We start from the raw sequence: 17,459 nt of genomic DNA, 5'->3' as shown, positions 1-17,459 counted from the left end.
TTTATTAGGTACACCATGCTAGTAACGGGTTGGACCCCCTTTTGCCTTCAGAACTGCCTCAATTCTTCGTGGCATAGATTCAACAAGGTGCTGGAAGCATTCCTCAGAGATTTTGGTCCATATTGACATGATGGCATCACACAGTTGCCGCAGATTTGTCGGCTGCACATCCATGATGCGAATCTCCCGTTCTACCACATCCCAAAGATGCTCTATTGGATTGAGATCTGGTGACTGTGGAGGCCATTGGAGTACAGTGAACTCATTGTCATGTTCAAGAAACCAGTCTGAGATGATTCCAGCTTTATGACATGGCATTGCATTATCCTGCTGAAAGTAGCCATCAGATGTTGGGTACATTGTGGTCATAAAGGGATGGACATGGTCAGCAACAATACTCAGGTAGGCTTTGGCGTTGCAACGATGCTCAATTGGTACCAAGGGGCCAAAAGAGTGCCAAGAAAATATTCCCCACACCATGACACCACCACCACCAGCCTGAACAGTTGATACAAGGCAGGATGGATCCATGCTTTCATGTTGTTGACGCCAAATTCTGACCCTACCATCCGAATGTCGCAGCAGAAATCGAGACTCATCAGACCAGGCAACGTTTTTCCAATCTTCAATTGTCCAATTTCGATGAGCTTGTGCAAATTGTAGCCTCAGTTTCCTGTTCTTAGCTGAAAGGAGTGGCACCCGGTGTGGTCTTCTGCTGCTGTAGCCCATCTGCCTCAAAGTTCGACGTACTGTGCGTTCAGAGATGCTCTTCTGGCTACCTTGGTTGTAACGGGTGGCTATTTGAGTCACTGTTGCCTTTCTATCAGCTCGAACCAGTCTGGCCATTCTCCTCTGACCTCTGGCATCAACAACGCATTTCCGCCCACAGAACTGCCGCTCACTGGATGTTTTTTCTTTTTCGGACCATTCTCTGTAAACCCTAGAGATGGTTGTGCGTGAAAATCCCAGTAGATCAGCAGTTTCTGAAATACTCAGACCAGCCCTTCTGGCACCAACAACCATGCCACGTTCAAAGGCACTCAAATCACCTTTCTTCCCCATACTGATGCTCGGTTTGAACTGCAGGAGATTGTCTTGACCATGTCTACATGCCTAAATGCACTGAGTTGCCGCCATGTGATTGGCTGATTAGAAATTAAGCGTTAACGAGCAGTTGGACAGGTGTACCTAATAAAGTGGCCGGTGAGTGTAGATAACCTATATATAGAATAGATCATCAATATCAGAGTATGACCCCCAGTGCCCCCACAGATCAGCTTCTTGAAGAGGTTGCAGTATTCAGATGAGCACTTTGTCCTCTTTACTTCTCACCAAGTACAGCACCATAGATTGTATAGTGGCTGTGCGTAGTATTACAGCTCAGCCCCATTCACTTCAAAGAGACTGAGCTGCAAGCAAGACATGTGACTGATGAATATCATGTCACATTGCAAAGGGTCAAATCCGAAATACAATATCAGTTCACATGCTGTCAATTCAAAATCTGCACCTCACGTCAGTTTTTGATAATTTTTTTGGCACTGTGTGTGAACAGGGTTTGTGTAAATCACATTCACTTCACTGTATATCCTGCAATTTTGTGGTAGAAAATCAGCATTTAACATATCCCATGTGGACATATCCTAAAGTTTATCTCACTATGGCAGAATTTGCTCAGCCTTGTATTACATGAGATTTTGGCAGGCAGACCCCAGAGACGCAATATTTGGAATATATATATATATATATATATATATATATATATATATATATCTATATATCTATATATCTATATATATATTTTTTTTTTCCCCCTAATGTTCTTTATGTATCAGTTCCTCATGGTTTGAGTTCCTTAAGGTTTCTGTAATTTAAAGGACACTTCTTACTCTTTCTATTCACTCTCTTGAAAGAGACACTTAATGTTTATTTCTAAAATATTCCCATGTGGATTATTGCAAGTGATGTGGAAGCTTTATGTAATACTGCAATGCGAACTACATGTAGAGAAAAGTACAATGTCATTGTTTCCTACGTATCACTGCCCTCTAGTGTTCAAGAAGCAAAATAATCAAGACATCTTATGGGAATGTAACAGCACAGACTGACTTTTGACAGTCTTGCAATACCAAGTTTGCAGTCACAAATTTGTGAGACCTTTATGAAATAGGTGAATTGGTTGCTCTGTCAAAAAAGTTATATAATTTCTATTTTACTTTCTGCATCAATTCTTAATATTTTATTCAATGGGAACCTTTGTTGTGAATGTTTAGTGGACACAAATCTTGGTTTGGTCATATCATGGCCACATAGGCGTCTTTGCTGTTTGTCCACCACCTGACCAGGACAGACTGGGTCCATTACCTGCGGCAAATTCTGCAAGGAATCCACACCAAATTCTATTTGTTATATGCTGCTTTTGCTAATTGGGATGTGCTTGTTGGTATAGTATGGAAAAGTCTATGATGGATATCCAGCTGTAGAAAAAATATCCCGCATGGACTTACCCTTGTGTGGTACTGGGGAGTAGTTGGTTTTTTTTTAAATTACACTATGTATCAAATTTTTATTTTTGTTTTGTCTTTGTTATAATAATGTTGTTTTCTGATTATTTAGATCTGAAAAGAATATTAAACGCTAATTTCGACTCACAAACTTTGCTTTTAGTACCAAGACATTGATATTTTAAAATCCATATATTTTAATTAACAGGCATATCATATGTCTAGATGTTGGTGAAATATTCTAGACTGCTCTGAAAACTTCTAACGTCTACATCATTCTAGCTATGTCTAGACGTCGGTAGAATATTCTAGACGTCTGCCTGTGTACTATATAAGCAATATAGTGTGATAGTGGATAGCGATATAGTGGATAGTTATATAGTGGATAGCGATATAGTGGATAGTGATATAGTGTGATAGTGGATAGCGATATAGTGTGATAGCGATATAGTGTGATAGTGGATAGCGATATAGTGTGATAGTGGATAGCGATATAGTGTGATAGCGATATAGTGTGATAGTGGATAGCGATATAGTATGATAGTGTGATAGCGATATAGTGTGAAAGTGGATAGCAATATAGTGTGATAGTGGATAGCGATATAGTGTGATAGTGGATAGCGATATGGTGTGATAGTGGATAGTGATATAGTGGATGGCGATATAGTGTGATAGTGGATAGCGATATAGTGTGATAGTGGATAGCGATTTAGTGTGATAGGGGATAGCCATATAGTGTGATAGCGGATAGCGATGTAGTGTGATAGTGTGATAGCGATATAGTGTGAAAGTAGATATTGATATAGTGGATAGTGATATAGTGTGATAGTGGATAGTTATATAGTGGATAGCGATATAGTGGATAGTGATATAGTGTGATAGTGGATAGCGATATAGTGTGATAGCGATATAGTGTGATAGTGGATAGCGATATAGTGTGATAGTGGATAGCGATATAGTGTGATAGCGATATAGTGTGATAGTGGATAGCGATATAGTATGATAGTGTGATAGCGATATAGTGTGAAAGTGGGTAGCGATATAGTGTGATAGTGGATAGTGATATAGTGGATAGCGATATGGTGTGATAGTGGATAGCGATATAGTTTGATAGTGGATAGCGATATGGTGTGATAGTGGATAGCAATTTAGTGTGATACTGGATAGCGATATAGTGTGATAGTGGATAGCGATTTAGTGTGATAGGGGATAGCGATATAGTGTGATAGTGGATAGCGATATAGTGTGATAGTGGATAGCGATTTAGTGTGATAGGGGATAGCGATATAGTGTGATAGTGGATAGCGATATAGTGTGATAGTGGGTAGCGATATGGTGTGATAGTGGATAGTGATATAGTGTGATAGTGGATAGCGATTTAGTGTGATAGGGGATAGCGATATAGTGTGATAGTGGATAGCGATATAGTGTGATAGTGGATAGCGATTTAGTGTGATAGGGGATAGCGATATAGTGTGATAGTGGATAGCGATATAGTGTGATAGTGGGTAGCGATATGGTGTGATAGTGGATAGTGATATAGTGTGATAGTGGATAGCGATTTAGTGTGATAGGGGATAGCGATATAGTGTGATAGTGGATAGCGATATAGTGTGATAGTGTGATAGCGATATAGTGTGAAAGTAGATATTGATATAGTGGATAGTGATATAGTGTGATAGTGGATAGTGATATAGTGGATAGTTATATAGTGGATAGCGATATAGTGGATAGTGATATAGTGTGATAGTGGATAGCGATATAGTGTGATAGCGATATAGTGTGATAGTGGATAGCGATATAGTGTGATAGTGGATAGCGATATAGTGTGATAGCGATATAGTGTGATAGTGGATAGCGATATAGTATGATAGTGTGATAGCGATATAGTGTGAAAGTGGGTAGAGATATAGTGTGATAGTGGATAGTGATATAGTGGATAGCGATATGGTGTGATAGTGGATAGCGATATAGTTTGATAGTGGATAGCGATATGGTGTGATAGTGGATAGCAATTTAGTGTGATAGGGGATAGCGATATAGTGTGATAATGGATAGCGATATAGTGTGATAGTGGATAGCGATTTAGTGTGATAGGGGATAGCGATATAGTGTGATAGTGGATAGCAATTTAGTGTGATAGGGGATAGCGATATAGTGTGATAGTGGATAGCGATATAGTGTGATAGTGGATAGCAATATAGTGTGATACTAGATAGCGATATAGTGTGATAGTGGATAGCGATTTAGTGTGATAGGGGATAGCGATATAGTGTGATAGTGGATAGCGATATAGTGTGATAGTGGATAGCGATTTAGTGTGATAGGGGATAGCGATATAGTGTGATAGTGGATAGCGATATAGTGTGATAGTGGGTAGCGATATGGTGTGATAGTGGATAGTGATATAGTGTGATAGTGGATAGCGATTTAGTGTGATAGGGGATAGCGATTTAGTGTGATAGGGGATAGCGATATAGTGTGATAGTGGATAGCGATATAGTGTGATAGTGTGATAGCGATATAGTGTGATAGTGGATAGCGATATAGTGTGATAGTGTGATAGCGATATAGTGTGAAAGTGGGTAGTGATATAGTGGATAGTGATATAGTGGATAGCGATATGGTATGATAGTGGATAGTGATATAGTGGATAGTGATATAGTGTGATAGTGGATAGCAATATAGTGTGATACTGGATAGCGATATAGTGTGATAGTGGATAGTGATATAGTGTGATAGTGATATGGTGTGATAGTGGATAGCGATATAGTTTGATAGTGGATAGTGATATGGTGTGATAGTGGATAGTGATATAGTGGATAGCGATATGGTGTGATCGTGGATAGCGATATAGTGTGATAGTGGATAGTGATATAGTGTGATAGTGGATAGCAATATAGTGTGATAGCGGATAGCGATATAGTGTGATAGGGGATAGCCATATAGTGTGATAGCGGATAGCGATGTAGTGTGATAGTGTGATAGCGATATAGTGTGATAGCGATATAGTGGATAGTGATATAGTGTGATAGTGGATAGCGATATAGTGTGATAGTGGATAGCGATATAGTGATATAGTGGATAGTGATATAGTGTGATAGTGGATAGCAATATAGTGTGATAGCGGATAGCGATGTAGTGTGATAGTGTGATAGTGTGATAGCGATATAGTGGATAGTGATATAGTGTGATAGTGGATAGCGATATAGTGTGATAGTGGATAGCGATATAGTGTGATAGTGGATAGTGATATAGTGGATAGTTATATAGTGGATAGCGATATAGTGGATAGTGATATAGTGTGATAGTGGATAGCGATATAGTGTGATAGTGGATAGCGATATAGTGTGATAGTGGATAGCGATATAGTGTGATAGTGGATAGCGATATAGTGTGATAGCGATATAGTGTGATAGTGGATAGCGATATAGTGTGATAGCGATATAGTGTGATAGTGGATAGTGATATAGTGGATAGCAATATAGTGTGATAGTGGATAGCGATATAGTGTGATAGCAATATAATGTGATAGTGGATAGTGATATAGTGGATAGCAATATAGTGTGATAGTGGATAGCGATATAGTGTGATAGCAATATAATGTGATAGTGGATAGCGATATAGTGTGATAGTGGATAGCGATATAGTGGATAGCAATATAATGTGATAGTGGATAGCGATATAGTGTGATAGTGGATAGTGATATAGTGGATAGCAATATAGTGTGATAGCGATATAGTGTGATAGTGGATAGCGATATAGTGGATAGCAATATAATGTGATAGTGGATAGCGATATAGTGTGATAGCGATATAGTGTGATAGTGGATAGCGATATAGTGTGATAGTGGATAGCGATATAGTGTGATAGTGGATAGCGATATAGTGGATAGCAATATAGGGTGATAGCGATATAGTGTGATAGTGGATAGTGATATAGTGGATAGCAATATAGTGTGATAGTGGATAGCGATATAGTGTGAGAGCAAGTGCAGCAACTGAGTAGTACAGATAAATCTAGTGTGTAGTTAGATGCAGAGATGGCATCAAGAGGCTGTAAGTATTCTGTTGATTCGTTTTGCTACATATATGGCGAATTCATCAAGACGCTAGCCAAGAAATATTCAATGAGAACATCGGTCAGGACGTGTGAAGCCTATATGGTATACTTCAGAATATAGGTTGGGGACCGGGACAAACCGTGGGCACCTCACTACAGTTGTGAAAACTGCAAAAGAACACTTGAGGAATGGTGCCGAGGGGAAAGATTAGCCATGAAGTTTGCTATTCCAAGAATTTGGCGAGAGCCTACCGACCACTCAACCAACTGCTACTTTTGCATGGTCGATCCTTCCAAACATCGAAGTGGCAAGAATACTCCTCCAGTGGCGTATCCTGATATCCCATCATCATTGCTCCAGTACCACACTGCACTGAGCTCCCCATACCTGCACCTCCTGAAAGAAATCATCCATCAGAAGAAAGTGACGCATCAGATTTTGAACAAGAAGATGTACAGTCCTATGAAAAAGTTTGGGCACCCCTATTAATCTTAATCATTTTTAGTTCTAAATATTTTGGTGTTTGCAACAGCCATTTCAGTTTGATATATCTAATAACTGATGGACACAGTAATATTTCAGGATTGAAATGAGGTTTATTGTACTAACAGAAAATGCGCAATATGCATTAAACCAAAATTTGACCGGTGCAAAAATATGGGCACCTCAACAGAAAAGTGCCAGTAATATTTAGTAGATCCTCCTTTTGCAAAGATAACAGCCTCTAGTCGCTTCTTGTAGCTTTTAATCAGTTCCTGGATCCTGGATGAAGGGATTTTGGACCATTTCTTTCTACAAAACAATTCAAGTTCAGTTAAGTTTGATGGTCGCTGAACATGGACAGCCCGCTCTCAAATGATCTGAAAACAAAGATTGTTCAACATATATACCAATTCAGATGAGAGATCTTCATTAATAAAACTTCATCTTTAATTCCATTTTCAAGGACAATACAAAAACTCCATACAACTCCATACAAAAACTATACTGACAGCGGTTTTTATTGCGTCTTTCTATATTTTTTGTTTTTTCTACCTTTTGTATGGAGTTTTTGTATTGTCCTTGAAAATGGAATTAAAGATGAAGTTTTATTAATGAAGAGAAGTGTTGCAGATTCATCTCTCATCTGAATTGGTATATACATTATCTTGGCTTTGGAGTCCCAAAGGCAGCGGATCGTGCACCTCCCTAAAAATTCATACAGGTGAGCTATTTTATGACTGAAGTTTTTTTGCATTTTGGACATTGTTCAACATAGTTGTTCAGGGGAAGGATACAAAACGTTGTCTCAGAGATTTAACCTGTCAGTTTCCACTGTGAGGAACATAGTAAGGAAATGGAAGACCACAGGGATAGTTCTTGTTAAGCCCAGAAGTGGCAGGCCAAGAAAAATATCAGAAAGGCAGAGAAGAAGAATGGTGAGAACAGTCAAGGACAATCCACAGACCACCTCCAAAGAGCTGCAGCATCATCTTGCTGCAGATGGTGTCACTGTGCATCGGTAACAATACAGCGCACTTTGCACAAATAGAAGCTGTATGGGAGAGTGATGAGAAAGAAGCCGTTTCTGCACGTACGCCACAAATAGAGTTGCCTGAGGTATGAAAAAGCACATTTGGACAAGGCAGCTTCATTTTGGAAACAAAAATTGAGTTGTTTGGTTATAAAAAAAAGGCGTTATGCATGGCGTCCAAAAAGAAACAGCATTCCAAGAAAAACACATGCTACCCACTGTAAAATTTGGTGGAGGTTCCATCATGCTTTGGGGCTGTGTGGCCAATGCCGGCATCGGGAATCTTGTTAAAGTTGAGAGTCGCATGGATTCCACTCAGTATCAGCAGATTCTTGAGAATAATGTTCAAGAATCAGTGACGAAGTTGAAGTTACGCCAGGGATGGATATTTCAGCAAGACAATGATCCAAAACACCACTCCAAATCCTCAGGCATTCATGCAGAGGAACAATTACAATGTTCTGGAATGGCCATCCCAGTCCCCAGACCTGAATATCATTGAACATCTGTGGGATGATTTGAAGCGGGCTGTCCATGCTCGGCGACCATCTAACTTAACTGAACTTGAATTGTTTGTCCAAAATACCTTTATCCAGGATCCAGGAACTGATTAAAAGCTACAGGAAGCGACTAGAGGCTGTTATCTTTGCAAAAGGAGGATCTACTAAATATTAATGTCACTTTTCTGTTGAGGTGCCCATACTTTTGCACCGGTCAAATTTTGGTTTAATGCATATTGCACATTTTCTGTTAGTACAATAAACCTCATTTCAATCCTGAAATATTACTGTGTCCATCAGTTATTAGATATATCAAACTGAAATGGCTGTTGCAAATACCAAAATATTTAGAACTAAAAATGATTAAGATTAATAGGGGTGCCCAAACTTTTTCATAGGACTGTAACTGATCCAAGATACAGTGTCAGTAGGGGAGAAATGGAGTGATACTACCCCAATCAAAAGGATCTTAAGGACTTGATACAAGATATGGGACTCACAACGTCCAATGCTGAGCTACTGACATCTAGACTGAAGCAGCGGAAACTTATGAATGAAAGTGATCAAGTTGCGGACGAGCGGAAACATGATGGGAGATTACATTTGGGGGCTTGTTAGAGAAAGTGACTTACAGTATAATCGTAAATCTAGAAAGCAAACACACTTAAGTTTAATATCTCAGCTCTTACAGTCCTGTACAATGACTTTATTTTTCTATGACATTTTTTTATTGTATATGAAGCCTGACAGCTGAATATAGTCGTTATTTTTACTAATATCAGACATTTGTATTGTTTTCGGTGCCCTGGTCATAAAAACAAAGTTGATTTAATAATAATTAGTATTTTCTGTAATGCCAATCTATGCACTGTTAGGAAATAACATCTGATGAACAAGGACATAAACTCTGTTACATAGTGTTATTTTTTAATTTATTTTTTGCATCCACCATTGGTTAGAATGCTATTGAACACATTAAAGCAACTAGTGAGAAAGTTGTCAGGTCTTCATAGCCAGAAAGAGAATCTTTGGAAAGTTCAGTGTCCTGAATGGAGACTTTTCTACTGTGTATTGGACCAGTTCATGTGACGCTGTACATTACAGGCTACCTATGGGGGGAATTTACATGTTCAGGTTTTGCATGCAGTTTTTGAAGCCAAAACCAGAAGTGGAGTACAAGTAGCGCCCGTCCTTTATACTTTTCTCCCTTGATATTTCATTACTGGTTTTGGCCTTCAAAAACTGCATGTGAAAACCTGAACATGTAAATGCACGACTATAGCTTTTATCCTCAATTGTAGATCCACAATTTCGGACAAAAATCCGTACCCATTAATTTCTATATGTCCGTTCCATATTTAAGCACCACAAGTGATAAAGCATGTCCTATTTTTGGTTGCATTTGGGACACAGACCTGTATAGGGAAGCAGGACATACTGATGCAATGTGGATGTGTTTTTTTGTGTATTGAGCTTTAGTATTTGTGGACATCCACTATAGTCGTGTGCAGGAGGCCTAAGGGAATTACACCACTCAGCGTATTAGTACAGGGGTTTCGGAGACTATATAGTGTGTTTCGGCAATTAATGCTAATATAAAAGCTGAGCATGGATATGTTTTTTTTTTTAAACACCTTTTTGTATGCAGTTATTTATATGACCAGGCAAGTGACATTAATTAGAAACCTCCATGTTCTCAGCATGTACTTCCACCAACCCACCAGCAGGGTGCAGCCTGTTCTCATCAGGAATTTCTGTCCTGATGGCAAGCATATCTTTGGTGTCTAGTTATTGGATAAAGGCTTTCTCTGTCTGGCAGCTACACCTCCAGATATCTGAATATTTGCATTTTCATCCTAATGGTGATGGGCAATAATCCACTGCTTCTTATTTCCCCTGACATCTATCATCACGGGATTGCCAGGCGGCCCCAGTACTCATTAGATCCTCAAAGTATAGAAAGTATATAGTCAGCTCTTTATGATATTACTTGATCCGAACATATGCCTTTTTTAAAAAAAAATAAAGTAATCATAGTATACCATTATTTGCTAATTATTTTTTTTGTTAATATCTACATAATATGATATGAGGGAGCTGTTACTGCTAGAAGTAATGTGCTGAGCTGTCAGAAAATGTATGGCGGAGCTGTACTTGGTAGTAGTGCAGTTTTTCAAGTGTGCAAAGTTTACAGGTACAGGTAGTCCTCGGGTTACGACGTTTTGTGGTTATGACTAGAGATGAGCTAAAAAGTAAAGCTCGCTCGTAACAGCAAGCTACCAGCTCTCCCAACTAGCAAGGATGAGCCTGTGGCAAATCAACGCTGGTTCTAAAGCAGGCTTGTCCTTGCTAGTCAGGAGAGCTGGCAGCTTGCTGTTACAAGGGAGCTGACTTTTTCTCATAGGAATGAATTGACCAGCGTTGATTGGCCAGTGTACAGTATTCGGCCAATCAACGATGTTTCTGCCGGAGGCTCGTCTGTGAGGAGATGGAGTCTAAGATCGGGCCACAGCAGTCTCCATTATAGTCCAATATTAGACTCCACCTCCTGGCCAGCATTGATTGGCCGAATGCTGTACACTGGCCAATCAACGCTGGCCAATGCATTCCTATGAGAAAAAGTAAGCTCCTGCGTAAACGCAAGCTGCCAACTCTCCCTGTACAGTACGTGATTTAGTGTGCAGCGGCTCAGAACTGAGGAAGACTGTACTGTACTGTATATGGTACAGTCTTCCTTGGTTCCGAGCCGCGCGCACTAAATCTCGTTGATCCATTCCTACGCGGCGTCGTATGGTATGTTTCCGAGTTATGTAGAAATTCGGTATACGACGCCGTGTAAGAACGGATCAACGTCGTAAGTCAAGGACTACCTGTAATAGATATTCGCCCTCCTGGAAAGGGAAAATTGTCCCTCCAGCACCACCTATCGATAGTAAACATGACTAGGGATATTAGCCAAAATAGACACCCCCTATAGACTTGCTCCTCTTCAGTACAGAGCAGAGCACTCTCTGGCTTCATAGTTGGGTCAGCCGATCATTGCAGGGTCTGGCTATCTGCAAATTAGTTTTCCAGAATGTATTTAAGAAAACAGTTCTTCTGTTAGCTGCCTGTTAGGACAGCCCCCTTAACAACATGCATGACTTCTTTTTCAATAAGCCTAATAACATGATGGGGGATTACTGCCAAACTAGTATTTCTATTCCAAAAGGAACAGATTCCCAGCTGTGGACAGCGCTGTTTCGATCTGTTGGATCTCATTAGCACAGTATATGGGATACTAGTTTGGCTGGGTGAGAGACTATAGACCAGGGTCAACGGATAATAACACTCCTTAGGGAGTGGGCACCTTTGCAGGTGCTTGGTCTATAGTTTCTCACCCAGCCAAACTAGTATCCCATATGCTGTGCTGAGGAGATCCAACAAATCGAAACAGCGCTGTCTACAGCTGGTAATCTGTTTCTTTTGGAATAGAAATACTAGTTTGGCAATAACCCTGCATCATGGTATTAGGCTTATTGATAAAGTCATGCATGTTAAGCGGGCTGTCCTAACAGGCAGCGAACAGAGGCAGTGTTTTCCTAATTACCGTACAGCCTGGAAAACTGATTTGCAGGCATTATAAAATGTAAGATGAGATTGTGCTCCTTCATATGACACCAAGGTCACGGTTCTATCTTTATTATTTTCGGAGATGACCCCCATTGAAAACATAGTCAATACTGGGAGCTGCTGCAGCTGTATATAAATATGACTATCCCGACTAATATGTAGTTGTCATAGATGGAGTAAATGTTGATAAATCCAGCGTGCCTCCACATCACACCCTCATCCTCTTTCCTATACTCTGACTATTTGGGACACTAAACCATAACTCCATAAGGACCTGTTGATAGTTTAATGTCCCAAATTTAGGTAACAGAACAGGTTCCCTATGGATAAATTGTTGGTAAGTTTCTATGGTAGATTTGCAGACAGCGTGTTTTTTTTTTTGTTCTCCAGCGTCTAACCATTGCCTGAGAGCGAATAGAAGAGGCGTCTGTAATTAATTTACTATTTTACAGAGATTGCATACAATTTACAATTCACGACTGATAAAGAAGAAAATCCATATCCAGAATGATTAATGCGTTGTTGATAGTGAAGTTCCCTTGAGACAGACACAATGGATTATTTTCTATTTTATAACACACATTCTTTTGTATTCTGTGAATCCGCTGCGGTTTAATAGTGATCAGCGCCGGGCATTGTTCTAATTTATGTTAGAGCCAAGAAGGTAGTACAAGATGTATTATTCTTGCACCTACATTGTTTTCATTTAGATGGATGAAACATTGCTTGTTACGCGGTGTACTGTATTAAGCTGTGAGCTTAAATCATCAAAAAACAAGGTAAAAAAAACAAGTAATGAAAACTGACATTGATCAGGGGGCTTTCATGTCGCCTTATATTTTAACAGCTTAGGACCTCATGCAGAGCCGTCCTTATGTCAACACACAGAGTCTTATTACACCGCCATAAGTACTCCACATACTACTGCTCACAATGATGTCAGAACCAAATAAAATGCACACTATCATGTCACAGTGATGTCACAGTACAGGGATAAGAATAAAATACTGATTTTCTTGAAAATGGGGCTGCCATGCAAAATAGGAAAGTTATCTTTGGAAAGTGTAGAAGCCGCCCTAGAAGGTACAGTCATTAGTTTGATATAGATTTATCTGCTGACAGACTCCCTTTAAGTCCACATTCCTTTTCTTCCTCTTCGGGGTCTACCATGATACAATGTTGAAATGATGCCAATATATAGTGTTAAAATACGTTCACACAGAGCCTAAATAATATGCTATATGGTGCTTCAGTGGTCAAACTTTGCGTATATGAATAGTACAGGGAGTTTTAAGAAACTTTGTAATATATTTTATCAGAGAACAATACTTCTTGCTGCTCTTATGGAGTTGATTCCCCCAACGTCTTCGTCTGCTAAACTGATTTTCACTTTGAGAATTCTTCTAAATCTGACTTGAGACGGAGGGGAGGAGTGAGCAGTGGGAGAAAGAGAAACGTAGAAGCAGAGATTTAGTGTAATGTACACAGGTGCTTTCTATCACAACCAAAGCACTTTGCTTCCATCAGTGCAGGTCAGTCCTGCATGATCCTGGGGCTAATTCTGAGTGAGTAAGAGAACCTTATGGAATAGATTCTCCTCTACTTACTTACTTACTGTGTACAGTGTATTCACTACTCACCAGCTCAGGGAAAACTACAGATAGGGCCTGCAGATTAAAAACCGACCGCTAAATAATGCTAAATACATCTCATACAAGTCATAAAATGGCCAGAATTAGTGTTCCTTCCTATGTACACACATTGTGCTATTGATTTATGCAAAGTTTGTATAAAGGTTAAAGGGGTATTCCCACCTCGCATACTCACCAGTCTTCACTGCTGTAAAATCTTCTTTCTTCCTGGTTTCTTGCGTCATTTGGTGGGCGGGGTTTCATATGCAACATGCCGTTTAGCTCCGCCCCCAAATTAGCGTGTAGCTCTGCCCACTGCATGGCGTGATCCTATGGGGCAGCTGAAGGGCCTGTGATGTCATCAAAGGTCCTCAAACCACAATATATGCACAATATTGGACTATGAAGTACAGGCAGGAGCAACTCCATTCTGTGTTACATACACTGCCTGTCTCTGCCATAATGAACACAATTGAATTAGCTAGCCTGATAACTGGGAGAACAGAAGAAATGAAAGCAGCTCCTCTCCCCTATCTGAGAGCAGGAAGCTAGGTCACGTGGTGTAGATTCAGGAATAGCTAGAAACACAGGCCAGTCATATAACAGTACCCTGTCCTACCATATGGGGCAGGGGAACTGCGGTTTTGATCGCACTCATCCATTACCATTGTGTACTTACCTCCTTCTGATGATTTGACCCAATATAGGGTTAGAGAAACGCGTTGAGGAGAGCGTAGATGTTTTGAGCAGGATATTTCTTATCTGTATTAGACCCTATCATGGAGAATCCAACTAGGATGCCGATATGCCCGTAGCCCTAGTTGTACCTGCCTCAGTGTCAGAGCTGTAGGATTGTAGGCTACTGACATGCACATGTAATGTTAACCCCTTGATAGCATATAAGGGGGTATTGGTAGTGTAATAGTAGGACAGAGCAAACGCTGCATCTTAATAGTTGCCTTAATATCTATGGGCACATCTTTAATCTATCTGTCCTCTTACACAAATTGCCTATTTTTTGGACTATGATTTTAAATCATTTTAATTGGATTTAATAAAAGTTATATTTTAATTTAGTTACTCCTTCAGTGAACCATAGTAATTAGAGTGACAACCCATCAGTGATACATACTTATATACTGTATAGTAACTTTCCAGGTTCTCTAAATATCATCTGTTTGTTTATGGAAGTCAGTCCAGGTGTAAGAGTCCGTGAAGCCAAAACAGAGGGAGACATGTTGTGATAGCTACATCCCTGAGAAAATGTGCATTTCACAACATCACTCTGCAGCAGAGACAATGAAAAGCTTCCGCTGTGTCTCCCAATATTGTAAAAGGTTTTCTACAGGAAAGAACCGTCACTGCAGCTTCCTATTAGTAACGCACCCCATAGTGAGCCTAGTAAATAGGTTAGCGGATAGACCAACCACCTAGAGGCTATAAGTAGGCGCTACACTAGTTTGAATGCATGCATGAAGTTTGAATTTTTGGAGGGAAATATTTAAAAAATTCATTTATTTACTAGGTATTTCAATTTCTGCTGCCGGCCTGTAAATCCTTATTCTCATAATCCTCAACAATCCTGTTATCATCTCAGATTTAGTGTACACTGAGTGTCTGGGGTACAGATATGATTTTATTTGACTGCAGATTTACCCATAAGTGTCTTTATGATATATATATTTTTTTCTGTCTGGTTTTATAGGTGCAGAGGGAGCTGGCAGCTGTTATTGCCCTGAAGGCCCGAAAGTCTGGTGAGTAAAAGTAATTTGGCTTGATTTTACCTTTACTATTCAGTGATCTGGAAGAGTGTTTCATTGTTTTGTTTTTTTTGGGACAGATGGTTTCTCTTTGTTACCTTCATAGATCTACATGGGAAGAATATGCAAATCTGACTTCCATGATGTAATTAGGAAGTCAGTGCCTCAGTCATGCACACCAATAGAGGGCGCTCACTGAGGATGTGCAACTCTATCTTCCATGATGTAATTAGGAAGACAGAGCCTCAGTTATGCAGCCCAATAGGTGGCGCTCCCTTTAACATCATGCCGACCTTTTCAGAGGCCTTTGTTTGCAATGACGTTGGGATTTTACCAGGTAGTCTCTCAGCCAAGGACAGCTGTTTCGATGTTATTGCATCTCGTCAGCTTGGTGCAGAGAGGACTGACCTGGCGTAGGTGAGAGGCTTCTAGACAGGGTTGGGGGGATATCGTCACTCCATAGGGAGAGACCACCAATTAGGTGTGTGGAGTCTTATTAAGCCATTCGCCACCTATTGGGCTGCAGGATTGAGGCTCTGTCTTCCCAATTACATCATGGAAGATAGACTTGCACATCCTCAGTGAGCGCCCTCTATTGGTGTGCATGACTGAGGCACTGACTTCGTAATTACATCATGGAAGTCAGATTTGAATATTCTTCCCATGTTCCCTTGCACAGTGGAGTGCTCATGGCTTAGAAAGACTCCACACACCTAAATGGTGGTCTCTCCCTATGGAGTGATGATATCCCCCCAACCTTTCCTAGATCTATGTAATTTTCTGTGGTAAGACAGCAAGTAGGAACGAGTGTGGAAAAAAAGAGTACAATATAGTTCACAGCAGTCATTATCTTTTTGACTTCACTGTAGTAGGAGTAAAATGTAGACAGGCAGGCCATGTAACTTAGTTATTTACTATATTCCCTATATCCGGAGGGAGTGGTCCCTGAGTAGGACCACCCACTGGACTCCTAATCCCCCAAAGGAGCGGAGATGTAATTGAATACATTCACATTGCACTGAATCTGCTCCAGTACTTTGACCGGTCGAGGGACACTTTCTGATAATCCGGTGACATTCCGTTACACAACTTATGAGATAGAATGTCACCATTACGCTTCCCCCTCCCCTATCCCTTTCAATACTTATGAATCCTTTCTGTGTCCAGAGATGGTTCCTACCCCTCTTCTTGTCTTCTAGTAGTGGGTGGAATAGGTTAGCCAGGGAGGCGGAGAGGGTGGAAGGGGCTAGTAATGGGCAGAATCGCTATTCTAAAGAGAGACAGGGGAGAGTTGGAGGGGCTTGTTACTGGGAGAGAGAGAAGGGGGGTACTGAGTGAGAGGGAGTTAGTGCAGCAGCTATACAGGAAACTGCACAGAAGAAAGGTAACACCATGTAAACAAATGCAGGAGCTGCTAGCAGCTGCGAAGAGACACCCAGAAATCACACCAAACACTGCTAAAGGTGTATGGGTGTAATTATCACTAGCACTAACGCACCTCTCTTAAAAAAAAAAAAAAAAAAAAAAAAAAAAAATTGGCCCAGAAAACACATTTTAAGTCTAAAATGCATTTGATCGCTAAAGGGTTAACATGCACATAAGGCATCGGAGTTATGTGCCAGGAATATTTATATGAACCATAAATTTAAAAATCTGAAATAAAAAAAGTGACATTTTCGGTAGTGTTTTTGGAATTTTTAATGTAAATGTTAGGGAGATAAAGATGAGCATGTAGAAAACTTAGTAGAACTATAGGAAAGTCATAAGAGCAGGAGCCATCTCCTGTTATTTCAGTTCTGTTTTTCCACATTGCCTTTGCAATTTTCCCCTTTGTGAAGTTAAATGTTATTTGTGTAGGATTATCGATCAGAATGCG

At 40.1% G+C, this 17,459-nt stretch overlaps 1 protein-coding gene across 1 annotated transcript in view; it reads left to right on the top strand.

Annotated features, from left to right (window-relative positions):
- Positions 1–17,459, top strand: part of RAPGEF5 (Rap guanine nucleotide exchange factor 5) — a 223,278-nt gene that overhangs the window by 93,534 nt on the left and 112,285 nt on the right. Inside the window, exon 7 of the mRNA XM_075271487.1 lies at positions 15,529–15,577. Coding sequence (XP_075127588.1) covers positions 15,529–15,577 — 49 coding nt within the window. The remainder of the gene's footprint in view (positions 1–15,528; positions 15,578–17,459) is intronic.

This window comes from Leptodactylus fuscus, chromosome 4 (assembly GCF_031893055.1).
Source record: "Leptodactylus fuscus isolate aLepFus1 chromosome 4, aLepFus1.hap2, whole genome shotgun sequence".
NCBI classification, from domain to species: Eukaryota; Metazoa; Chordata; class Amphibia; order Anura; family Leptodactylidae; genus Leptodactylus; species Leptodactylus fuscus.
This window is presented reverse-complemented; position numbering and strand designations above follow the sequence as displayed.